Below are 24650 nucleotides of genomic sequence, written 5' to 3'. Positions count from 1 at the left end.
CAGAAAATACATTTTATTTTGCATTGTTCACACAAGGCACAAAAGACACAGCACAAAAAACACCTGAGCTTCTGTTTTATTTAGTGAATACTTGCTCTATTTTATTTTAAATAAGTTTTTTCACAGCATAATGTTATCAGAAAAACCGACGCATATTTGTTTAAAATCTTTTTCCTTTATTTGGTATTATGTTTGATTTATTTTCTACATATTTTTTTTCGATTTTGAAGCAATAAATGTTGATATTTAAATATGATTCCAGAAGTAAATATTCAGCAATACTTTCAATTCAAATTAGTGACAATGACTATTCATTTAGGATATAATTTTCATTACCTTTATATTATAATAGTTTTAAAAACATAATATGTACAACAGAATAACAATAACATATGATTTAAAATGGGAATGTCATATACTCGTGTATACCAAACAGAATAATAAAAAACAAATTAATTATCTACTTGATAAAAAAAGCCTTCACATATATAATACGGAATATGCTACTGAAAATCTACAAATTCTATACCAGACCAACTCTCAATTATGAGTTTCAGATACGGAATCCATATTTTATTAAAGATATAAATTTTTTGGAAAGAGTCCAAAGACGAGCCACAAAGCTGTCGCCAAGATTGAAACGGCTTCCGTATGTGCGGAGACTGGAAACTCTCAGTCTCACGACGCTGTGGGAACGGTGACAAAGAGGTGACTTGATAGAGACACATAAAACACTCAACAGTCGCTATAGCTGCCCAAATTTGAATTCCGCGTTCAAACTAAAATAAGATGCTCGACTTTGGAGCCACAGTCGGAAGCATTTCCCGAGCAATAGGGTTGTTGATGGTTGGAATAAGCTGCCACAAGGGCTTGTCTCAACGATTAGTCACAATAACTTTAAAAATAGACTGGATTTGTTTTGGAAAAGTTAAAACATACCAACTACTAATTTTCATTAAAATAGATTTGAGCAAATCAGCTTTAAACTGCTCGCTTAAAATATAAATAATAATGATGGTTTGAGCCCTACTGTGGTTTGCCCAAATGTGCTCCTCATAATGAGCTTAGATCATGAGCCAGGAAGCAGAGTATAATGCTCTGGAAAAAAGTACCTGGTCAGCACTAAGTGCTGATAAAGGGGTACTAGCAAAGGTTTGCTTTCGACTTAGAAAACTCAGCCGAGATCAAATGAGGGTTATCACTAGAGCCCTAACAGGGCACTGCAGATTGAACAGACACCTTGCTAGAATAAACCTTTCTGAAACTTCTAGATGTAGGTTCTGTGGTGCTGATTAGGAAACACTTATACACATTCTATGTGAATGTGATGCTGTATATCATAAAAGAAGCGGCATCCTCGGGGGACCACTCGTTAAACCCGAGAATGTTAAAGACCTCGCCCCCTATCTAATAGCCAGATACTTTACGGATCTAGGCTTGAGGGGGAGATTTAGCAAAATAAAAACCTTTGCTTTCTACACAGTAGCCAGGCTCTTTAAAGACCTGGGCTCGGAGGGCGATAACTATTCACGGGAACCCAACACAATAGATTTTCACAGGTCACAGTGACGTCAGGAGCTTATATAGCACTGACTCCCAACTTAAATAAAGAAAGAAATAATGGTTTGAATCATCATGAATTGAATTTAAGATGGTGGTTTTCAAACATCTGTTCAATATGCAAAATGGTTTTTTGATTACTTGGGATCATGTTTATTTAATAATGTTCTGTCAAATATTAATTACTACATTTTTTTTTCATTTATAACACAATTACTTAAAATTATCGACACAATTTTTTCTCTTATGTTTAAAAATTATGATTGGCTTTCACACAATCACACGTGACACGCGAACACAATACTGTTGGGCCGTAGCAACGTAGTTTAGATGATATTGTATCTCTGCAGCAAGTCAATGAAGAACGGAGAAAATCTTTGCTGGACCATCACTGGGCGGTGCCGATCAAGGAACGGATGTCCGTAGACCTAACTCAGGAGGTAAAACAAACAGTTATTTCATTTACTTACTCAACTTTTCTTCTCTTCAGTAATTTGAATGTTTTTATCGCCGGAGGACCTAGTGTATCTTCATACATTTACATTTGTTGCAAAATAAATCTTTATTTCTTTCTTTTATATGTTTTCCATCTCTGTTGTAATATGTCCTTGCTACAAACATTTGGACAAACTTGAAATATTGTTAGTAAAACCAACTGGTCCAAGAAGAAGTTGAAGTTTGGTATAAATATTCGAAAATATTTGCAGGCATTGCCTAATAGGCAGGTTAAATAATGAGGAAGTTCAGAGGTTTGTTTTTTTTTTATTAATTTAATAATAGACTATCAAACTAAGCCAAAGTTTTTATTTTATCTCTATGTATCGTATTTTCATCGTAACAATTTTTTCATGGTTTTGTAATTTTGAAATTTCCCGCGACGTCACGAGTTGTCGTCGCCGAGTTAAGCTGACATTTAAAAAGACCCCGTATTAATGAAAACACACCAAACATGGCTTCCCAGAAACTAGAAATCTATCGCAACACATAATTGATTGGCTATTCTAAACAGCGGTCACCAGTACCTATGACATTTTAAAGTACATAGTTCATTTTTATTAAACTCTTTTTTTTTATGTGTTCTTGAGAAACTTCGCTACACAATTAAATGTTCTAATTTTTACCGCGTGTAAAAAAACATTTTTTATATCCAATTTCTTATACCACTAAACTTCCTAATTCAGCCAGACAAATCTCACCTGCATCAATAAAAGTTTCAGCTCTCTAACTTCATTATTCTTGCATTGAGGAAAAAAAACATGCGATTCACAAAAATAATCACTAAACTGATTTTTTTGACACCGAAAGTGTTGTTTGTATTATATTCAACTTCTAAGAATAAATAATTAAACAAAACAAATATGATAAAATTAAGGCAGAGTCCGATTCCCAATGAGATCACAATTATTAAAAATGTATTTTCTTAAACCTTGATGTTTTGTACAGTGATTCACCACTCTAATTGGGCCTCTTGGCTTGTTGCGGTGCATAAAAATGATAATAATCGGCGGAGCTACAATGGCGAGTCTAATGGTGTTCTTTCTTGGGAACCTGGTCATCGTAGAGCTGAAGGATGTACCCCCAAATTCGTGGACTCGTAGGATGAGTCTAGTTGCTATATCTAGGCTCGAAGGACCAATTTGTAAAGGTTCCTTCTCAAAGTACTGTAGCTCTGGACTGTAATTAAAAGCGTTGCTTCTCGGTAGAGATTTGTTTTGAGAGCCAGGCAAGCAAGGTAGGACCAGGAAAGAGGAAGAGAGCCAATTTCACAGCCTTATATTGCGGGATAATTACTACAACTAAGTAACTTCAAAATCAGCATTTGTGAGTTACCCACTTCTTCAACGCATTTCTTATCCTCTTCCGCAAATGCTTCAAATAGACAAGTCATGCATTCAGATTATCTTAATATGGTTTTCATGTATCACGACTAGTCTATTCACAACATTCGTGGAGGAAGATACAAATGATTTTTAGTGGAAAACTCGAAAATGCTCATTTAGAAGTTACCGGGTTGTAGTAAATATCCCCACAATATAGCTATTTCTGTAGGTAGCTTCACATAAAAACCAAAATATGCATCTAATGCACTGGAACCTATCCACAGAAGAACACCAAATTTAAACAATAACAGAAGGAACCGAATTCCACTAAGCCACTTTTTGTGGCTTTTTGACCGAAAGCTATTTATATAAAAAATATGTGATTTGTTTTGGAGATACGCTATGTCCTTTATTCAATTATTTCATTTTAAGCAATTGAGTTTTTTTAGTTTATTTTGAAATATCAATAAAACATTCAAGTTATGTTTGGACTTTCCAACTCTCTCAAGGTATGTGCTATTTTGTGTCCGATTATGCACAATCTCTTCAATATTTCAAAGGTAAATTTGTCATAATTTTCTTGCATATTTTAATTTAAGCTGCTTTTCCAATTTACCAATATTTGTTTCAACTTTATTATTGTTTCTATTGGGGTCATTACAATGCTCAAAATTGGCTTTACCCAAGATTTTATATCGCGCTTTTGATAAAAAATATTCACTTCATTTATTTTAAACTTTTATAAATAGAATTATTTCGGTTTTCATTGCTATCAATTGGTTTTCAGCATGTTTACACAGCTGTTTTTTCTAATTTTATTTTGGCATGAAAGCATACTAAAATCATTCACTGAACGGTCATAAATTATTCCTAAATTTATCGTTTAAATGGGTTTTGGTTTTAAATAAATTTGAATGCAACGTTTCCTGGTTTGATGTTTTATCAATTTTTCAAGAGCACTCGTATCCTATTTATATTCATAAAAATGTCTGGGGCTGATCTGCTCAAAATGGAATAAATTTTCCAATTATTTTCACAATATAATGATACTGAAAAACGTATTTTGAAAAAAAGTTGTCTAATTACCCGCTTAGTAATAATTTAATCATTAACTTGACGTGTTATATTTTACTAATTTATTAAATTAAATAGATAAAAGGTATTCATTTTAGTGCCTATTGAATATTATATTTATTCCTAATCAATATTGTTCTCGTGTACCTTATTAAGAATAAAATAATCGAATTTATTATTTTAGTAATCGTATGAACTAGACTAAAAATTAAATTAAAATTTTGTCGAAACCAATTGAGGGTTATCACTAGAGCCCTTACAGGCCAATGCAGATTGAATAAACCTTTCTGAAACTTCTAGATGTAGGTTCTGTAGTGCAGATAATGAAACACTTATATGTCACAAAAAAAGCCGCGCCTACGGGGGACCACTGAGGTGTGAAAACACTTGCCCTCTGCCTAATAGCCCGATACTTCAAGGATCTGGACTTGGAGGAAGTATATATAATCCAAATATCCTGAAAGAGATCAGTTCGTATGTTCCCAATAAGAGATAAATGCTTAAAAACACACCCATAAGCCATATATATACAGGTTAGAATTCACCCATTAACAGGGCAATTGCTGCTGAATTCGGCTTCAGCACATAATATGGACATATTTTTCCGTACTTATGGGCAGTTTTGCAGCTATTTCCTTTCTAGTTTTTAACTTTTCATTCTTAATGCTATTCTGCCTGATATTCAGTCATTTCATAATGGGTTTAAATACCCCGCAAACTAATCCTGACTCCAATAATTGTTTAATAAAAAATATGAGAGCACCCGCCCTCCACTCAGTAGCCGGAAGGCCTAGACTTGGGTGGGTGAGCATCAAGGTACCAGGACCTGTCATAATGGATCTACACAGGTCGCAGTGACTCCCATTATTAAGAATAAGAATTGTTCCAAACAGATAATGCTTTAAAAATTGTTAAAACATCGGAACAAAATTTATGTTTCCCTTATTTTGTTTATTTTATTTTATCGCTGGCTTGTCACTGTAGAGTTAATAACGAATTAGAAATCACATCACATCGTCAGCACTGTATGGTGTTACCGTACACGAAGTCTCCCTCACGGTGCACAGACTACCCTAAACCAGACCGCACAGAATTATCCCAGACTGGTCACAGTATAAAGTATACCAGTCTGGTCCCGCACATGGCACTCTCCCACAGGTGTCGGAAGGGCTGGACGACGACGGAGCCCGCGAGGATCCGGAGCCCGAGGACGACGACGGAGTCCCGCGGCAGCTGCCGACGATCCGGCACGGCGCGGACTTGCCGGCGCTGCACCTCGTGAAGCTGTCTTGCCACGACTCCGGCATCGACATCCGGGACCCTCTTCCCGTCATCACGCCAAATAACACCAAAAAGGTGCCCAGAACAAGGGTATAAACATTTCAAATGAGTTTTTTCATAAGGATTTTTTTCGCAAAGGTGGGATTCGACTAAAATAATCGGAAACATTCAAGTTTGTCGGTGAAAATTCTCGGTGGAAGTTATTTATAATTTATTATTGAAATACAAGATGAGTGATACTCAAATCCACAAATTAGGATAGACCAGTGCTCGGTTTTGTCGCTATTTTTGACTACTCTAAAGTTTCGATTGCTTTTTCAATTGATCGCATGATATCAATCTGAGATTCCTGCCTTAGGCACTTGTTGCGTTGATATGTATTTTTTTAAACTTACAAAGAAACGATTTTCCCACACTCAAGCTATTTCAAAATCCTAAAAAAGGAAATCGGGTAGAGAAAAGTCCGCCTTCTAGTGTAGCGGTTGGCGCATTCGCCTTCCATATTTAAGTTCCTGGGTTCGATTCCTGGGAGGGTCGACATGAAATGCTTATTATGAAGGTGGTTTGCACTGAAATATTTCGTTGTCCGTGGACTGGCACCTGAAGCTTAAGACTGATTACCTTACATACTGTGATGGATGATCGCAAAAGCGATGAAACTGATCACTGGTTATTACAAATTTGTGGATTGAAGTATAATTCGTCGTTTATTTCTATAATAAATTAAAATATTCAGCTTTATTCAATACTAACATAGTTTAAGGTCTGATCTCATTCATCATCATTCATACATTTAAACAAGGATTCTACCACCGTTTTTGTGTTATTTTTCGCCCCATTCAATCAGTTATGAAATTTACCATGTGATATTTATTTTCTACGGAAAAAAAAATTCCATTGAAAAATGTTGGCATTCTTACGCTTTTCCAAAATATTTCAAATAAGGGAGCATTTTCTTTTAGTCGTAAATAACCGCGTTAGAAAATGGGAAACAAGTTGTGATAGAGCGGGGTTCAAACCGGGGACCCCCGACCTCCTTATCCGGATCCGCGACACTACCCACGGGACCACAATGTCTCAAATTTATTTATTTCTTTTGTATGTCATGAAATTTATTGATTTGTTCATCTTACTTTATATTTGATTGCAATTGCCTAAAAAGCTTTAAAAATAAAAATAAATATTTTTAAGTGTATTTTAAATATGTTTTTGTTCTTTTTGCAAAAATGTTCTATGTATGGAAATATGACTTATATTTACATGAGTTATAGTTTCATACGGCATTTTAAAAAAATACAACACTTGAATTCCGACACTTATATTTCAATTTTATAGCATGATGTATAAACATAAAAATTCAATTATGGATCTGTAAAATTGACTAATTAAAGACTTTACTGTTACAATAAAATATTGTAGGTAAATGTGCATTACTGTCAATCTACAATAGGGAAATATAACTTTTTTTAAAACATTTTTTAAGGTCTATGAAATACTGTCCAGTTAAAAAAAAAATTTTGCTTATTATTAGTAGCATAAAAAATGTTTTTAAATTTGTAATTTTGAATTCCCGCAAAAACGGTCATTCCATTGGCCACGCCCCCAATACGTCACGATTCATGTTCATTTGTTCCTGCCATTTCAAATTTGTTTAGAACACTGTCACGAATCTTGACATCACAACTTGTTGTGGCCAAACATGTTGCGTTTTTCTAGCAACGTATTTTTACTAAATTTATTTTTTACATTTATGTATGAAAACACTTCTCCACAATGTCCATATTGATTTTGAAAATACAATTAATTATTCTAAATCCATTTAATGTATTTTTATCGGTATTCGTAGTTTGTGATATTTCCCTATTTTGGCAAAAACAAGACTTTCATATTGGGGGATTTATAGCTCTTATTGGATGTTTCCTAATCGCATGGGACCAATAGGAGGCGAGCTTTCTGAAGAAGAACGGTACCGTGGATCGGAGTTAATAATATGTTAGATTTCATTTTAAAAACAGTTTTTACTGCCTCTTGGAAAAAGTTGATTTAGTAGATTGGCGGTAATGCACGCTGACCGAAGATATATCATCACCATTACTATTTCCCTTATCCGCACTTTATGGTCCATACGGCACTGAATCAGTACATTAAATGCAGGGCATCTTGATCATTTGTTGAAGTAAAACAGTCAGTCTCATGCCCAAAAACTATAATCTTTGATACTTGTGTATGAATATTTTGTCTTATTAATAAAGCGCTAAAAATACAGATTCACCATGAACAAAAAATGGTGGTCAGTTTAGAAAGAGTACTTGCTTAGAAAATAATGTAAATGTTCCTGTTCTTTCAATAGAACACTCGTGTGACAAATGGTTGGATTGAAATGGTTTTCAAGCCAGTTGTGATATTCATCTACTTTAGATGACAAAACTCACTGATAACGATGAAGAAATTTCTCTCAGCGGGTTAACGTTTCAACTTAACATTTAAACTTGGAACTGTTAGGCCGATGACAATGTCGCTCATCTGCATTTTGGTCAGTTTTATATACGCGGGTTGATTGATTCGTTCCACCCCTGACCCATTTCAAAGTGGACGAAAAAATGTTTGTGCTCCTTATTTTTCGACAGTCCCCTGGACTTGTATACACGTCTTTCAGCAATGCTCCAACATTTCTATAGCTTCCTGGTAGAACATTCGACCGACCCCTGCCAACCACCAATCTACACTACACTGCACATGACCTCGTTGTTCAAAAATTTCTTTCTATGGGAAGTGTTCAACCAATTCAGCCCCAGCTTCCTGAATAGCAGCCGTTGACACTAACGCCTCGTGCGCTGGATCATCGTCCTGATGAAACAGCTGCAGCTGTTGTAACTAAACCACTATCCATTATAAAGGTTTCAGCCATATTAGGCTACATACATACACATCAACTCGACTGGTCAACTCGAAGCGGGTCAGAGGTGGAGCATATCAATTAACCATCATATATTATATGGTAAAGAAAACAATATAAAATGTTACAAGTGATTCTTTGCTAGCACAATCCCGTAGATCTATTTTCATGTACTAACTTTCTTTCTTTGTAAAATATTTCAGCTGTACCAAAGAACCCACTTTTAACACCTTATCACATAGTCTCTGCACCCTCCGATCATTATTGCCAGAGATGAAATGGTATAAAAAATATGGGAAAACTCATTTGCAAATGGTACCTGGTTTATTTGATCACAAGATCACATTTACTTTTATACTTTTTACTATTTTGCTAATGCATTTAGTCATCTTGGTGGGAAAAAGAACTGAGACACAATATCGTAATTTGAATAAAAAAACTCAACTTGACTAGTTCACGAACAGGTGCATTTTTCCGCTGTTCTACCAATATTTACTCAAGCTGGGTTAATGCAAAATTCAGGAAATTTAATTACCGGATTTACCGTAAATTTTAAAAGAAAATATTAGTAAAAAAATAGATTTGAGATATTTTGTGCTTGGATCTTTTTAACATCAAAATGGCGACTTATTTACAAACCTCTAAACACATTTCCCTGTTGAAACCATTCCGTTGCATTCTTGAATTAATTCAATCTTAATTACATATTTCACATAAATAGATTTTCTGCAGACAGCGAAATGTGTTTTAACTGTGCACCTTGTAATGAAAATTTGTTTTGAATTTTAGTTTTGAAAGCTTTCGCCTCATGGAATGATAAAATTTGCACTACGCAAGTAAATTTATAATATGCGACAACTTGTTATGTGTATCTGTAGTGTTACTATTTTTTTATTGATTTTTTCGTAAACCGCCTGCAAATTAGAAAAATTTCACTAGAAAAGTATTGAATTGATATACTCTCATCACTTTTGTTTTTTTTTCTATCTGCATTCTAATTTTGAATGATTCAAATATGTTTTTTGCATCTCTACTATCTTTTGAACTATGTATGTTTCCGGAGCTTTGTAAAATTCATTTTGTTTCGAGATCTATTTTAAATTAATGCACTCTTTAAAAAGTCATTTTCTTCTTGCCATAATTTTATTACTAAGGAATCGGTATTATTTTCAAGCTATGTACATATATATCAACATGATATCATCTGCTCAAACCCATTTTCATTTCATGGTGTATTTTGGTCAACAGGATAATTGAATAAATAGTACTTATTAAATTGTTTACAAAATCATAAATTTAAAAATACTGATTTGGTGTTTATAAGTACACTGAACATCTCCATTTTCGTTTTTCAATACAGTGCTCATGTACAAAGAAATATTTCCACTCAACTAAATGTGACACGAAAACATAACAAATTTGCCCAACATTCAATTCAAATACATATTAATACAAGAGATGAAACGGATATCCCATATCCGGCCTAATTTTACGTCATCATACTACATCTCAAATGTCACCGCACACATCTCACATGTCACCATACGCAACGCCACTCGCCCGGTGCGTACTGAGCGTATTTCTCCGCCCGCAGGTGTACAGCGACGCGGACATAGTCCTGTCGCAGGACTGGGTGCCCCCGGTGTCCATCGTGAGTGCCGCAGAGCCCCCCCTGTCCGCCCCCCCAGCCCCCTCGGACGAGAGAGTATCGCGTAAGCACGCGGTGTCCTTCTCCTTGGACACGACCGCTGCCAACGTCCCCACCACGCCAGATAAAAAGAATAAGGTGAGATATCATTGTCAACATTTTAGAAATTTCATTTATTGAAAGAATTTAAAGAAACTTTGATGGTTTCATAAGTATCATGTCCAAAATACATTGAAAAGTGTTGTTGAGTAAAACTAAATGATTTTACTCAGTATAGTCAATAATGCATTTAGAGCAATGTTTCCCACGGTGGGGCGTACGCCCCTTTTTACTTATTTTTCAAGGAATTAAAAAATATATATTTTTAGCAAGTGTTTTAAATATTTGTCTTAGATCTTTGTTAATTTTTACCTTATTTTATTTTTGTTTAACTTTAAAATTGAAAAATCTCAATCAATGAATTTTAGCTGTCAGGTGGCCCATCCCTGCAGCTTTCTCTTTCTATCGCACTGATATTTGAGAGAAAGCGATATCCCCCCCACTTGTCCCCACTTACCCCCTCCTCCAGAAAAATGGCATTTAGTGGGCCATTGTCAAGATGGAGCAATAGATACATCTTAAACCATTGACAAGTAAAATTCATTTAGTGACTTTTACCTGCAAAATTTGTATCGATTTCAACAAGTAAAATTCATTATTAATTTTACTTCTCACAAAAATTTTAAATAATGTAATTAATGATTTTTGTGTGATTTTATTTTATTGTAAGGCCACTTTAGGCAGATTATGACTTTTACATATTACACATTGAATGTAGATAATGAATTTTGTACACTCAACTCAATTTTGCTAAATATTGCAAATAATGAGTTTTACCTCTAAGCAGACGATATGTAAGTTCTGCAGTGCAGATAATGGTACACCAATACAAATTCTATGTGAATGTGATGCTTTATATCACAAAAGAAGCCGCATCTTTGGGGGGCCACTGGTTAAACCTGAGGATGTTAGAGCGGTCGCTTCCTACCTTATAGTCCGATACTCGAAACCCGAGCTTGGAGAGATTTAACAATATGAGAACACTCGCCCTTCACTCAATAGCCCGGCTCTTTGAAGACCTGGGCTTGGAGGGCGAGTACTAATTAATGATAGATCTACACAGGCCGCCCTGATATCAGGAGCTTATATAGCACTGACCCGTATTTTTTAGAATAAGAATAAAAAGGCTTTCATTTAATTACCTTATTTTTATTTATTTATTTAATAGCATAATTATACTTTTTTACAATTTAAAAAAATAAATTTACTTGTCATATTTTTACTAAAACTAAAATCCCACCAAGGCATTTATTTAATAGCATAATTATACATTTTTACAATTAAAAAAAAAAATCACTTGTTATATTTTTACTAAAACTAAAATCCCACCAAGCCACTTTTTGTAGCTTGTTGGTGAAGATTATATTTATACTGACTTAATAATATTATTTACATTTATAAAAACAATGAATAACATATAAAAATTAAAAATTAACAGCCGGAAAGATCAGAATAAACATGTTTATACAAATAATAATATATAAATTTATTTTTTAAGAAAATTTTTAGAAAATATATGAAAAAATAAAATGTTTACACCTAAGCTACTATTCATATATAAACTCTTGATCGAGTAGCCACTCTCTTATTTTGCTCTTGTTACAATGTGAGTTAAATTTAAGTTCTTTTGGTAATAAATTTAAAGTTCTAGGTACTAAATATTTGAGAGTTCTATTTCCATATTTATTACATACTTTTGGTACTACCAAGCCATCGTTAGACGTGAAGCGTGTATTATGGTTATGTTTGAGAGGAAACTTGAATGTATTACTATGAAATTGTTCCAAAATGATGCAAAGCCACAGTAGTCCTCGAACAGGCAGAGTTTTGATTGTTTTGACAATATTCATATTGACAATACTTTTTCATGTGTCTAGATGCTCAAGAGGCTTTCGTACCCCCTGTCCTGGATGGAGGGGCTGGCAGGAGACAGCGGGGGTAACAGCTCGGGAGGCTCTCAAGGGGACTCCCTGCCCACCTCAGCCGACAGCCACAACTCCGGCAGTGTCTTCTCCAAAGTGTTCAACAGGTACGCAGCGAGCCTTGTACATAATGTCTACATAAGCAAAGCAAAAAATATAGCAACTCGCATCTAAATAAAGCTATTGTAGGCTCTATTAACGACTGGACAAAATAAAATTAAACATGTCTGTTAATTATTACAATTAAGCGTGTTAAAACGAAGACGGCATTCTCCAATTTTTTTAAGGTTTTTTTTTTTTTTACTTTTACTCAAATTTTAAGTGTTGGTAGTTTTTTTATTTTAGATTTTTATTGTTATTGTTGCGAAATCAAATACGTCGAAGTCAAAAATGTCAAATATACTGCTCTGCCATTTATGCTCCAAAACCTTTGCAGTTGTCAATAGAATTTTTGTGTCTCTGCCCATCGCCACATTTAACTCATTTCTGACCAATTGCGGAGATTGCCGTCTTTGTTTTAACAGGCCTCATTTTTTTATTGTGAATTTAACAAGTAATACTACATCCTATGAAATTTACACTACCCGGGGTAAACATTTTAACACAGCGAGCAGCGTGTGTAAAAGCTTAACTGCCAAATAATGATTACAGGTTCGATTCCTGACAGTTTTAGGAAGGTAGTTTTTGTTAAATTGACACTAAAATGCCTTCATAAATATACCGTCGGAGAAAATTTAAACTGCTTTAAGGGACAATGTGAAAATCGTTCAAAAAAGGCAAAAAATAAAAATCATTTTTCTTGTTTTTATTAATACCTAAATACTAATTTTAGCTGTACATTACAAAAATTAAAAACAATTGCAACATTCTTTTTCAAAGGGATATATCTGTAATTTTTTCCAAAACATTCATTTTTGCATAAAACATTCTAAAATCTGATACACTTTCATATGACAAAAGGATATATATTGCCTATGTTAGTTCAACACCACGGATGAACCATTCATTTGTCAAAACGTTCAAGGATCCCGATTACAGTGGGAAGTTAACATTTATCTTCAATTTTATCTACAAAGTAAAATTAAGTTTTCTGTATGAAAAGCAGAATATGCATAGAATTTTTTCTTCTAAACATGTTCAATTATAGGTTGCCGACGAAGATACTTTAAATGTTCATGCAAATATACTAATTTTTGTACACAAAAATCTGTTTTTCTTTATAGACAGTCGAAGATAACTCTGTTAACTTCCCACTTTAATCGGGGCCCAGGGAGGCAAAAAACCTTGCAATTTCTCAGTTGATTTATATTGAAAATCTATTTTTACAGTCGTACGCGTCTATGCGAAGTTAATTGTGGCAGCCAAACTGGCAGTTACGTATGGCTTATTCGCTGTATTTCCTTTACGCAAATCGAGTACGTCTCCTCCGCTGTAAGGGATTGAGGGATATAAGCGGTATTGCTTTGCTTCTTTAGGAGGGAGGATTCATTCGCAGTACTGAATTTAATCAAATGCAAGCAGTCTATTGGTCAGTTTTGAAATTCAAATATACCAATCAACGCGGCTTGTCCCATTCAATTGAATTTTGGTTCATACGCGGTAGATTGAACTTACATAGACAATATCTCTCTAGCGGTTCTTTCATGTTTAGTTCATTTGTTATTTTCATTGATGTAAATATTAATTATTTTTCCTATCTTGTACAGTTTAAAAAATGACAGATAAACCCTTTTTCCAGCCCACTGCCGAATTATTCACACTTTGTCCCTTGCAACATTTCAAATGTCTAAGAAAGTTCTATTGATTGTTCATTTGTTTTGAAGTCAAAATATCACATTTAACAATAATAACCCCACAATTATTTTGCTTGATATTATGTAGTAATGGTTATAAGACTGTGTATGTCAGAATACTAACAAATAAAATACTAGCAACTTGCATTCAACTTTCAAACATCATATTATATCGTTATATTTGTAACGGCAGCACAACAAATCATACTGAAAATTCCGAATGTTCAAACACCGCATTACAAATAAAAAATTATCCATTTTAGTAAACTACATGTCGACATGTTCACACATACCATTACGATTTATCGTGCGATCCTTAATGATAGAACATCCTAACTGTGTCCCGGAAGGACAGCCCGGGGGGAACGGGTCCTGCCAGCAGGACTCATTTTATGGTACGATTTGTATGACTGAATGACGGTCATCCTGCTGGCAGTATCTATGCCCCATGCAAACTCCGCATGTTTTCGCCATTTTGTTTTTAAAAAAATGTAACTTTTGTCACCACATCTTATATTCACAGCCGTTTCGGCTAAACTGATGGTAGAAACATGATTCAAAAGCTCGCTAAGAGAAAAAGAGACGCACTACATTTTTTTTTAATGCATCATGCTAACAGGTCTAGAAATGCTCGCAATATAACAAAGAAATGTGCGTTTTACCGGTAAGTCGTAAAGTCCTGCTGGTAGGTCTCTGGATGTTCTATCGTTAAATCGCATCGAAAACATTATTCATAAGTGCAATTTGATTTTGCATATTACATATTTTTATGACACGATAGAAAATGTACGACGATTCACTTGGCTGTTTATTTTCTCTTTTACGCTTACCACCCAACCATGGATTGGATTTAATTTTAAATGGGAATAATGAATTCCTAACCTTTTCAAAATCGCACCAACCCCCGCGCCGTGTTCCCGGTCATCGTGACATTCGAACAATTTTGTAATGGAATTGGGTAATAATTACAAAATTGCAATGTGAACCGTCAGTTCTCCGATGAATCTAGTGGAACTGGGCACGGGGTTGTTCCTTAGCAAAACTCCATCTGAAGAAGGTCCTCACGAGAGCATATTCCCGTATGGGTACGTTCCGATGAAAATATTCCTGCATTTTGTTATCTAATTGGTGTCTAATCGATGTCTATTCTTAGTGCAAAGTTTCATTTGGATTCTGGTTGTTCTACGCAATATCAATTTCAAATATTGACCACTTATCGAGTCATTTTAAAGACTCAATTTCTCTTTCAAATTCCCAATTGTAGTTTTATAAGGATTACCGTCAGCCGGACTGGACCTACCATAGATTCAGTTGGCACAAAGAACCAGACACTCGCTGACAAAGGATGGGAGAATAACACGCTTGTATTAGTTTACAAATGTGTATATTCTCGTCCCTTTTCAGTAAGTGGCGGGGAGCTGGATCCCATTAGATCGGGCTCTGATTACTGTTTTCTTCCAACTGCGTAGTATCATTTGTTACATACGGACAGTATAATCTGTCTCTGTTGTGAGAATATTTTAGGAATAATTTTATTTTAAAAAAAGGATATGCAAAATTATGCCATCAGTTATTGCGTGTTGAAATTTGATAATAAACGGTGTTTTATATAACACGGTACCTATATTTAAAAGCGTACAAACCTTAGAGTAATAACACGCCACTGGCTAATAGAGTCGCCCATCTGGAGAAACCAAAAATTTGATTGTGACTATGCAAAAGAGCTACTCTAGTAAATTATTAATTTGAATGTGACTATGCAAAAGAGCTAAAGTGCTTCTCTAGTAAATTATTACTCTGAAGTACAAACAGTATGAATAATACTATTCGTATTCAGTAGTGGAACTTTATTTCTGCTGTGCTTCAAATACAAAGTAATTAAAATATATATTTATGTCAAAATCGAATAAATGAAATAATTATCACATATTTCTTACCTGTTGCTCAATCACAGATGTTTATCAAAGTGGTTTAAAAGTCCTTAAGCAACATAAGCGATCACGGTGGAATATGATTCATTTATCGCATGACAATTACAACTTTATAAAACTAATTTATTTTACTTCACCAACAGTTTTGGAGTATTTTCCATCTATAATTAATTTAATAATTCAACGGTGCCAAATGATATTCAAATACGTAAAACCAGAGATTGTCCACGTCGCAAAATGTAAATATTTTGAATGATGAGAAATATTAGGTGTTGCCACGCAACAGGTTAAAGTGTGGCAATATTAAAAAATCCCGATTGATAATTTTTATTAATATGGAAGTCTAGAGATTTACAGAGCTTGACTTGTCATTGGCGGGTTTAAGTGGCCACTTTACCACCATTCTCCCTATGTTTAAATACCATTTTTCTTCAACTCTTCCGTCTGTTGACTTTTGTGAAGTAAAGGTAATATTATAACTGTCTATTTATTATAGGAGCAAAAATTCATTAACATTTTCTTGTATACCCACGAACAGGCCATGCCTTTGTGGGATTTTTGTTTACTATTTTTACTATTAATATGTATTTCATTGCTATGTAATTATCCTTTATTTTTTGTTTAACCTCTTATGTATATTGTAAAAAAAACAAAAAAATATTTTAAAAAAGATCTGAAACCTTTATTGACATGTCAATGACAGGTCATAAGCCCTGTAAATGCCTAGATTTCCATATTTCCTTCTCAAAAATATTTTCTCTCTCTGTTACACAAAATTAATATGATTTTATTATTATTAGAACATAGAACAACCAGAGTCTAGAATCCAATATGTGTCTTAGTTTGTCGTGTAACCTTCTCTTGACTAGAATATTTCTACTTTAGTGTACATAATTATATACGTATCTATGTGTCTCTAGTGTCTCTATGTGCTTGACAATGTCCTTTGACAATTGCACTACTTCTTATCAAAAGCATTTCCATTTCAGAAATCTTCATCACCATCAAATATAAATAAATTACATGGAGTATAATTAATGTGTAGTCGTTCATTAGCACTGTTCACAAGAAGATAGATGAATTCTTGGAGAGTTAAACTGTTTATTATTATTGGCACGAATGTATCAATCATTTGATTTGGTGTAAAAAAATTGTGACTTTGCGTCGTCTATCGAATTTTGTGTGAAAAAAGATGACGGCTGTTTTGACGCAATGAAATCATTGACCCATTTTTGCATCTCTTCAATTGTTCGGAACTGTATACCTGTCAGGACATTTTGCATCGATCTGAACAAGCAATAGTCGGAAGAGGCAAGGTCTGGACTATAGGCCGGATGCTTTAGAACTTCCCGACCAAGCTGCAGAATAGTGTCCTTTGCCAGCGGTCAATGGTCCTGTAAATGGCCATTTCTCTTCGATCACATCTCTCAAACTGATTAGGTGACCACTGTAGCGATTTTCAGTAATCGTTTGGTTTAGTTTGAGCAGCTCATAGTTCCGTACGCCTTTCCAGTCTCACCCGATGCTCAGCATTACCTTCTTTCCGTGAATTTGTTTCGGCTGCGATGTAAATGGCTCACCAGGAGTAACCTGGGAGTGTTTACATTTAGGATTGTCATAGTGAATCCACTTCTCATCTCCTCGTGATTTTCCACAAAAAAGACTTTCTTTGATGATTTGCAGAGATGAAGCCACGTTTTACTAGGACCCTTTTTTTGTTTTGGGTTAGGTTATGTGGGACCCATCGTAAACAATTGTAAATGTTTTCGTATAGGAGATTTTAATTCTTGCTATTTTTTTTCAACGTCTCTCGGCTTCAATTCCTTGCTTTAGAGTCATTCCTAAAGCTTTTAAACATTTGGAAATTGTTGTGTGATTAACTTCTAACGATTCTACAAGTTAATTTTGCATCTGACATGGGTCTTTATCGAGTATTGCTTCCAATCCTTCGTCTTCAAACTTTTTCTTTGCAGCAAAGCACTTTTATCTTCGATATCAGATAGAGCATGGCCGCCGTAAGTCTCCACAAGAATTCTATGTGCTTCAGCGGCAAATTAAAAAAAAAAGCTATGTGGTCAAATTCCCCGCAAATACTCTTTTTTTTGGCACAAAATTTGACATGTTTATCTATGTGAAAAAATATATTGCTTACACTTTGGCGGAATAACATACATTGTCATTTCAAGCCTAATGGTGAGCTTCACGATGAAGTTGGCTATAGTATTTCCCGATGTAAAAAGGCTAAGATTACACTGTCTGTCGGGGAACAGCGAGTCCCTATTATTCATGTAAAGTATATTGTTTCACTAATCAATGGTTTTCAAGTAGATTAGAATTCTGATGGTTAAATTCAAATTTAATCAGTCTATTATAATAATTATTCTACTGACAAACTACAAAATCGACTCATAAGCTCGAAAGCCCCTGGTAAACCTTGGCTGAATCCAGGGGTTAAAGAGGTCGCTCCCTATCCAATAGCTCGATACTTTACGGATCTGGGCTTGGAGGGGGAGATTTAGCAAAATGTAAACTCTCGCCTTCCACAGGCTCTTTGTAGACCTGGGCTTGGAGGGCGAGAACTATTCACGGGGACCCGTCACAATAGATTTTCACAGGTCGCAGTGACGTCAGGAGCTTGCATAGCACTGACCCCCACCACTAAGAATAAGAGTATACGATCGAAGAATTCATCTATTTTCTTTTTCATTGAGTATTTTTTTCTCGAGAAATATATCACAGATTCATTGAATTCCTCAATTTATATCGTATTTTTCTCCGCATGGTCTTAAATGAACAGTTTTGTTACAAACACAATGCACTATCACTGTCGATGTTATATGTATGAAAACTCTTATATTGCAACAAATTCATGTATTTTCATCATTTCATATATCATGAAAATCTTTTCATTGTGATTTGTGATCATTCTTTCTATGTACCGAAGACATGCAATATGAAAGAAAGCACGGAGCATTATGTAGTCTGGGCCATTATTTAAAATCACATATTGATAATGTACCATTAAAACTTCCTATTTGTTCATCTTTCAACTGGCAGCCATTCTTTTCTTAAATTGTGTTCAAGATATATTATTTTTCTAAATCAAATATTGTTATGATTTTGTATTTATGGCATGTCTTTAAATGAACGTCAGTCTGAGCCGGATCTACCATAGGGTCAGTTGGCACAAAGAACCAGACACTTGCTCACAAGGGAGGGGAGAATAATACGCTTGTGTTAATTTACATACCTCTATACTCCCGTCCCTTTTCAGTAAGTGTCGGGGCGCTAGATCCAGCGCTGCTTGCAGATGCCTATATACAGACAGAAACTAATTCACAATAAATTTTGACAATATTATGAGGTAAACTAAAAGTTAATTAGTTCATTAACATATTATAAATATATGTGAACTAAGGTAATAAAAAATCATAAAATACGCTTGGGTTTTAACATTGGTTGTGTCTGTTTTTTTTACAAATGAAGAAAACAAGAGGAACATAAAAAAATAACAAATGAGTCAATAATGTATTCTTCTTCATTATTTTACAACAAATCAGTCAATAATTCATCATTCAAATATCGCAAGCAGCTCTGGCAGCCTTGTAGTAGTAATTTCCTTGAAGCTGGTGTAGAAAATGCTCACTTTTGTCTACTTGAAATCAAATAAAATAACGTAAAAGCAAACAAAATATCCTGTTGAGCAGAAAATTTTCTTTCGAATGTACTTGACCATTTTGTTTTACTTTTGGTGCTCATCAAAAAGAAAAACAAAAACAGAGACAACTTATGTTAACACCTAATACATACTATTTGTTTTGTTCTAAATAAGTTAATAAGACAATTGTTTGTACATGTGAATAGGCGAAGCTCGTACGGTGGTTTTGGCAAGTCGGATAGTGTGAAGAAGTCCACGATACCGCCCCCTCGCCTGGACTACCGCAGTATGGTGTCTGTGGATGACATGCCGGAACTCTTTGCTTCATTTGACAGTAAGTTCTTATATCTTCTAGGATGTTTTAAATACCCTTTATAATAGTTATTGTGCTTTTGAGTTGTGTCTATCGAAACTCTAGTGATCTCTATCGAAAACGACACAGAGAAGAATATGGGCACTTGCAATACTGGACATGTGAAACTCCAGTGTCAGGCCTGCCAACACAGAGGCGCGACCGGAAGCTTAAACCAAACACTCTCCGACCACCATTGATTTCGGTTGCCTTCAAAACGATGTCTCACTTTTTTTATTTATTTTTTTGAAACCAACACAGTCATAGTTATAAACAATACATAAAGAAAAACGACAAATAACAAGACCAATTACGGGTTTCATATAGGTGCAAAAATATTTTTAAAAAAACAAAACGTACAGTTCACTAGGGGTGAAAGGAAGTGGGATGGGAAAATAGAGAAGGAAGAGAAGAAGAAGAAATAGTAAGTCAATATAAAACAATGAAATAAGAAATAAACATGTATATAAATGTACACATACAACATACATACATATACATACACACACACACACATCCATATATATATATATATACATACATGTAAAGTTTCACTTTTTATTTTGCATGGCAGTATGCTTTTTATTGTTTCTACATGTATACAAAAAAGCGTTATTTATCTTTTAAATTATTACTTACTATGTTTGTACTTACCTGTATATTTTTTGTAAATGCCCCTTGGGCGTATTGTAAAATTAAATACATAAATAAATATATATACGTACATGAACATGCATAATATATATATATATACACATACATACACACATGAACATATACGCATACACAAATGCACATACATACGCGTACATATATATATAATGAACAATAAAATAATTAAAACTAATAAATAAAGCGTTTAAAAAATAGTATTTAAAAATTTTGCTCTTGTGACGTCTTTATCGCAATTTCGATATATTTTGGCAAATTAATTAGCTGGTTTAAATGGCCACTTTACACACACTGTGTAATATTAATTATTCTGGCTATGTTCAAACATAACATTCGCAAATGAAGTAATGGGTTAACTGAGCACCAATCACCAATCACTTTCTGAAGAAGGCTATTTCATTCCTCCACAACTCGGTTTGTCGGGAAGGTCTTCCGGAGGTCGGCGTGGCCAAGGGATGGCCTCTGAGATGGCGATTTTTATTCACAGGGAACATTGATTTCAATACCTTTTGTTTTTCTTTTCAGAGCTGATACCCCGGCCCGCCCGCTCGTGTGACGACCCCCCCCTGTACCTGCGCCTGCGCATGGGTCGCCCCACCAACCGGGCCGTCCCGCGCTCCACCCCCCTCATGAGCTACGGCAGGAAGAGAATGCGCCCGGAATACTGGTTCAGTGTGCCTAGAAATAGGTAAGCAACACCATCAATATGTTAATTTTTTGTTAATTAATTAATTTATTTTTGTTTTTTACAATATACATAAGGGGTGAAACTGAGTATTCAAAAAATAAAGGATAATTACATAGCAATAAAATATATATTAACAGTGAAAATAATAAACTAAAAATCCCACAAAGGCATGGCCTGTTCGTGGGTATACAAGAAATGTTAATGAATTTTGGCTCCTATAATAAATAGACAGGTATAATATTTTTGTGTAATATAAGAAAGAGAAAATAAAATATTCTGTAAAAGATTATAAGGTACTTTTTCATTTTATAGTAATTAAAAAAGGAAATAAAAAATATTTTTAAAATCATAAAATATTCCTTATTATTAAAGGGCAACAAAATATATCATATAAAAATAGAGTTGATATCTTTAGTTTGAATCCAGGATAGTGCGTGTTATTTAAAAGAAGGAAAATGTTGAAAGTTTGGAATCAATGAAATATTATCAGTAAAAAAAGAATAAAAAATTTTGGGCCTATAATATATGCATGTTTCTGTGCTAGCCTCGTGTTACAATGTGGTATTTCTAGCGCACGATTCCTTCTTTGACTTGATCTATTTGAATTACTTGTAAATACATTTTGGTTCTTAAATATATATTTTAAAAAAAATTTATATATTTAAAAATATATTTCGAAAATGGTCAGCAGATTGATGTTCTTTACACAGATTTTTCCAAGGTATTTGACAAAGTAGATCATAAAATTCTCATGTATAAATTACATGCCTTGGGAATAAGAGATCCATTACTATCATTTATTAAATCGTATCTAACTAATAGGACACAAAATGTTCGGATAAATAACTATTTATCAACCAGTATTGATGTTACATCGGGTGTACCTCAGGGTGCTCATTTGGCACCCCTGCTTTTCAATTTGTTTATTAATGATGTTGCTAAATCATTCTCTTACTCTCGTTTTTGGCTCTTCGCGGACGACAACAAAATTCTCTTAATAATTTAAACTTTACAAGACTGCTTTCTTCTTCAATCAGACATTAACTCTTTTAACCGATGGTGTAAAGTCAATAAATTAGAACTAAATATTAAAAAATGCAAAATAATGTCATTTCATAGAACAAAACAACCAATTTCCTTCGAGTACCTATTAGAAAACTCCAAAATTGATGTAGTTAAGTCCATCAGAGATTTAGGAGTTGTTTTGGACTATAAACTGACATACAACAAGCATATAGATAATACAGTAAATAAATCACTGAAATTACTTGGCTTCATTAACAGAATATCCTCTGATTTTACTAATGTCCGTACAATCAAAACTCTTTATTGCTCAACTGTTCGCCCTCTTCTTGAATATGCCTCAGTGGTCTGGTCTCCATTCTATGTCAATTGCATAAATCACATTGAATCAGTCCAACATCGCTTGCTTTGAAAAATAGCGTGGATGCTTGGACTAGAGAGAGATAATTATTCTTATGCTGAAATAGAGTCGATGTTAAATATTTCTAGTCTACAAAAACGTAGAACTAATATTGACTCCATATATATGTTCGGCATACTAAATGGTATAATCGATGTTCCATCATTACTGGGACAAGTAAAATTCAATATTCCGACTCGTAGATTGAGAAACAATGAAGTACTGTTCATCGATCAGCATAGAACAAACTATGGCCTAAATTCTCCAATGACCCGCCTTTGTCGTATTGTTAACTCAAGACAGGATCTGGACTTTTTTGGTTTAAGTTTACAACGATTTAAACGAGCACTAAATAAATAGTCCAGATCTTGTCTCAATGTCCCTTATGTTTGTCAATGCTTCTTTCTTTTTCCTTTAAATGTTTTTAACTACTCTTTTATTGTAATATTTAAACCTTATAAATTGTAAACATGGACAATGTCCGTTAATAAATAAATAAACATTGAAAACAGTATATCTGTCTTAGATCTAAAAGTTTAGCTAACAACATAACAAGCTGTCTTCTTTCAAACGATCACTGAATCAAATTCAATAGTAAACACCTCTCTCCCGCTTCCACTCCCACAAAGTCTACTGTATACCATTGAGTCTTTCTGCTTTTTTCATAATAATTTTCTATGCGTAAATATGTCCTTGAAAATTCTCATTGGGCGTATATATAAATCTAAAAGTTTAATGATGGGATATGAGGGACTATAGCTTTTGACAGCATCGCATTTACATAAAATGTTTATAGGTTTTTTAGCCATCGAGCCGAAAACACTCACCCAGGGTTCTGGTTCTGTTTTACACACAGAACTGTACTGCCGTCATAAGCCAGCTTTTTGTAAAAATCACCATATAAGTTAAATATGAGGTAGTGTTCCACAAAAAATTCCAAACCATTTGATGTATTGCAATGAACAGTAAAAAAAAATATTTTACAGTACGAAAAACAATATATTGTTTTAAGTTTTTGAGTTTTTCAAGCAATGACACAATATCTAGAGATTTATAAGCAAAAACTCAGTGTAGATTGACATGCACAGGTTTTGTGCTTTAGAAACAATGAGGAACTTTAGCCCTGCGTGAAATTGTAAACAAAAATGTTTTCTTGCGCACGGTAAAGGTACACAAACAAGATTAATGCTAAATCTCTTGTTACAATATTTTCAATATACGGAATACTTGTAAGCTACTGAATTAAATACTTAACCCTTCCCTTACTGAGCCAAAAAAGTTCTCGCGTTCCGGTGCTGTGTAGTCAATACACAGGCAAAAAATGAGAGTGTGTGAATAATAAAAGAGGCAATTGAAATACACAGACACCCAAACAACATAAACAAAGATGACAGGCTTAAATTAAACTCAACGTGGTTCCCAGCACTACATACTACAAAAACGAATAGAAATGTGCCAACTGCGACACGGTACAAATTACTAGTACTCAAACACATACTTTTGTCCACAAAACACACAGTTTACAAAGATGGGTCCTGCAATGGTAGCCGAAACGTCGGGACAAATCCAACACATACGGTATCACCCAAAAAATAAATATGTTGATAGCAGTTTTAGTTCGGTTTCAATTTCTTTGTGTGCAAAGGTCATAAATGTTACAAAAAAAAAAAAAAATCTCTGTTCTGTTCGTCTTATCCCCATTAAGAGGCAAACACGTCGCACTTTTCTAGCAACGTATTTTTATTCAATTTCATTTTCATATTTATGTATGAAATCATTTCTCCGCAATATCCATATTGATTTTGAAAATACAATTAATTATTCTAAATCCAT

The 24650-nt window shown here is 34.2% G+C and overlaps 1 protein-coding gene across 29 annotated transcripts in view; it reads left to right on the top strand.

Annotated features, from left to right (window-relative positions):
- The window catches only part of mtd (TLD domain-containing protein mustard), a 426229-nt gene that overhangs the window by 370707 nt on the left and 30872 nt on the right, over positions 1–24650 (top strand). For 19 of the 29 annotated variants that reach the window (XM_088226847.1, XM_088226843.1, XM_088226846.1 and 16 more), the window contains 6 exons: positions 1911–2000; positions 5613–5825; positions 10226–10417; positions 12256–12407; positions 19889–20016; positions 21232–21394. In XM_088226847.1, the coding sequence (XP_088082973.1) occupies positions 1911–2000; positions 5613–5825; positions 10226–10417; positions 12256–12407; positions 19889–20016; positions 21232–21394 (938 nt within the window). Of the gene's footprint in view, positions 1–1910; positions 2001–5612; positions 5826–10225; positions 10418–12255; positions 12408–15085; positions 15179–19888; positions 20017–21231; positions 21395–24650 lie in introns of all 29 variants that reach the window. The other 10 variants (XM_088226867.1, XM_088226844.1, XM_088226837.1 and 7 more) reach the window with 3 other exon arrangements.

This window comes from Micrasema longulum, unplaced genomic scaffold (assembly GCF_059751315.1).
Source record: "Micrasema longulum isolate JH-2025_06_02 unplaced genomic scaffold, ASM5975131v1 h1tg000469l, whole genome shotgun sequence".
NCBI lineage: Eukaryota > Metazoa > Arthropoda > Insecta > Trichoptera > Brachycentridae > Micrasema > Micrasema longulum.
This window is presented reverse-complemented; position numbering and strand designations above follow the sequence as displayed.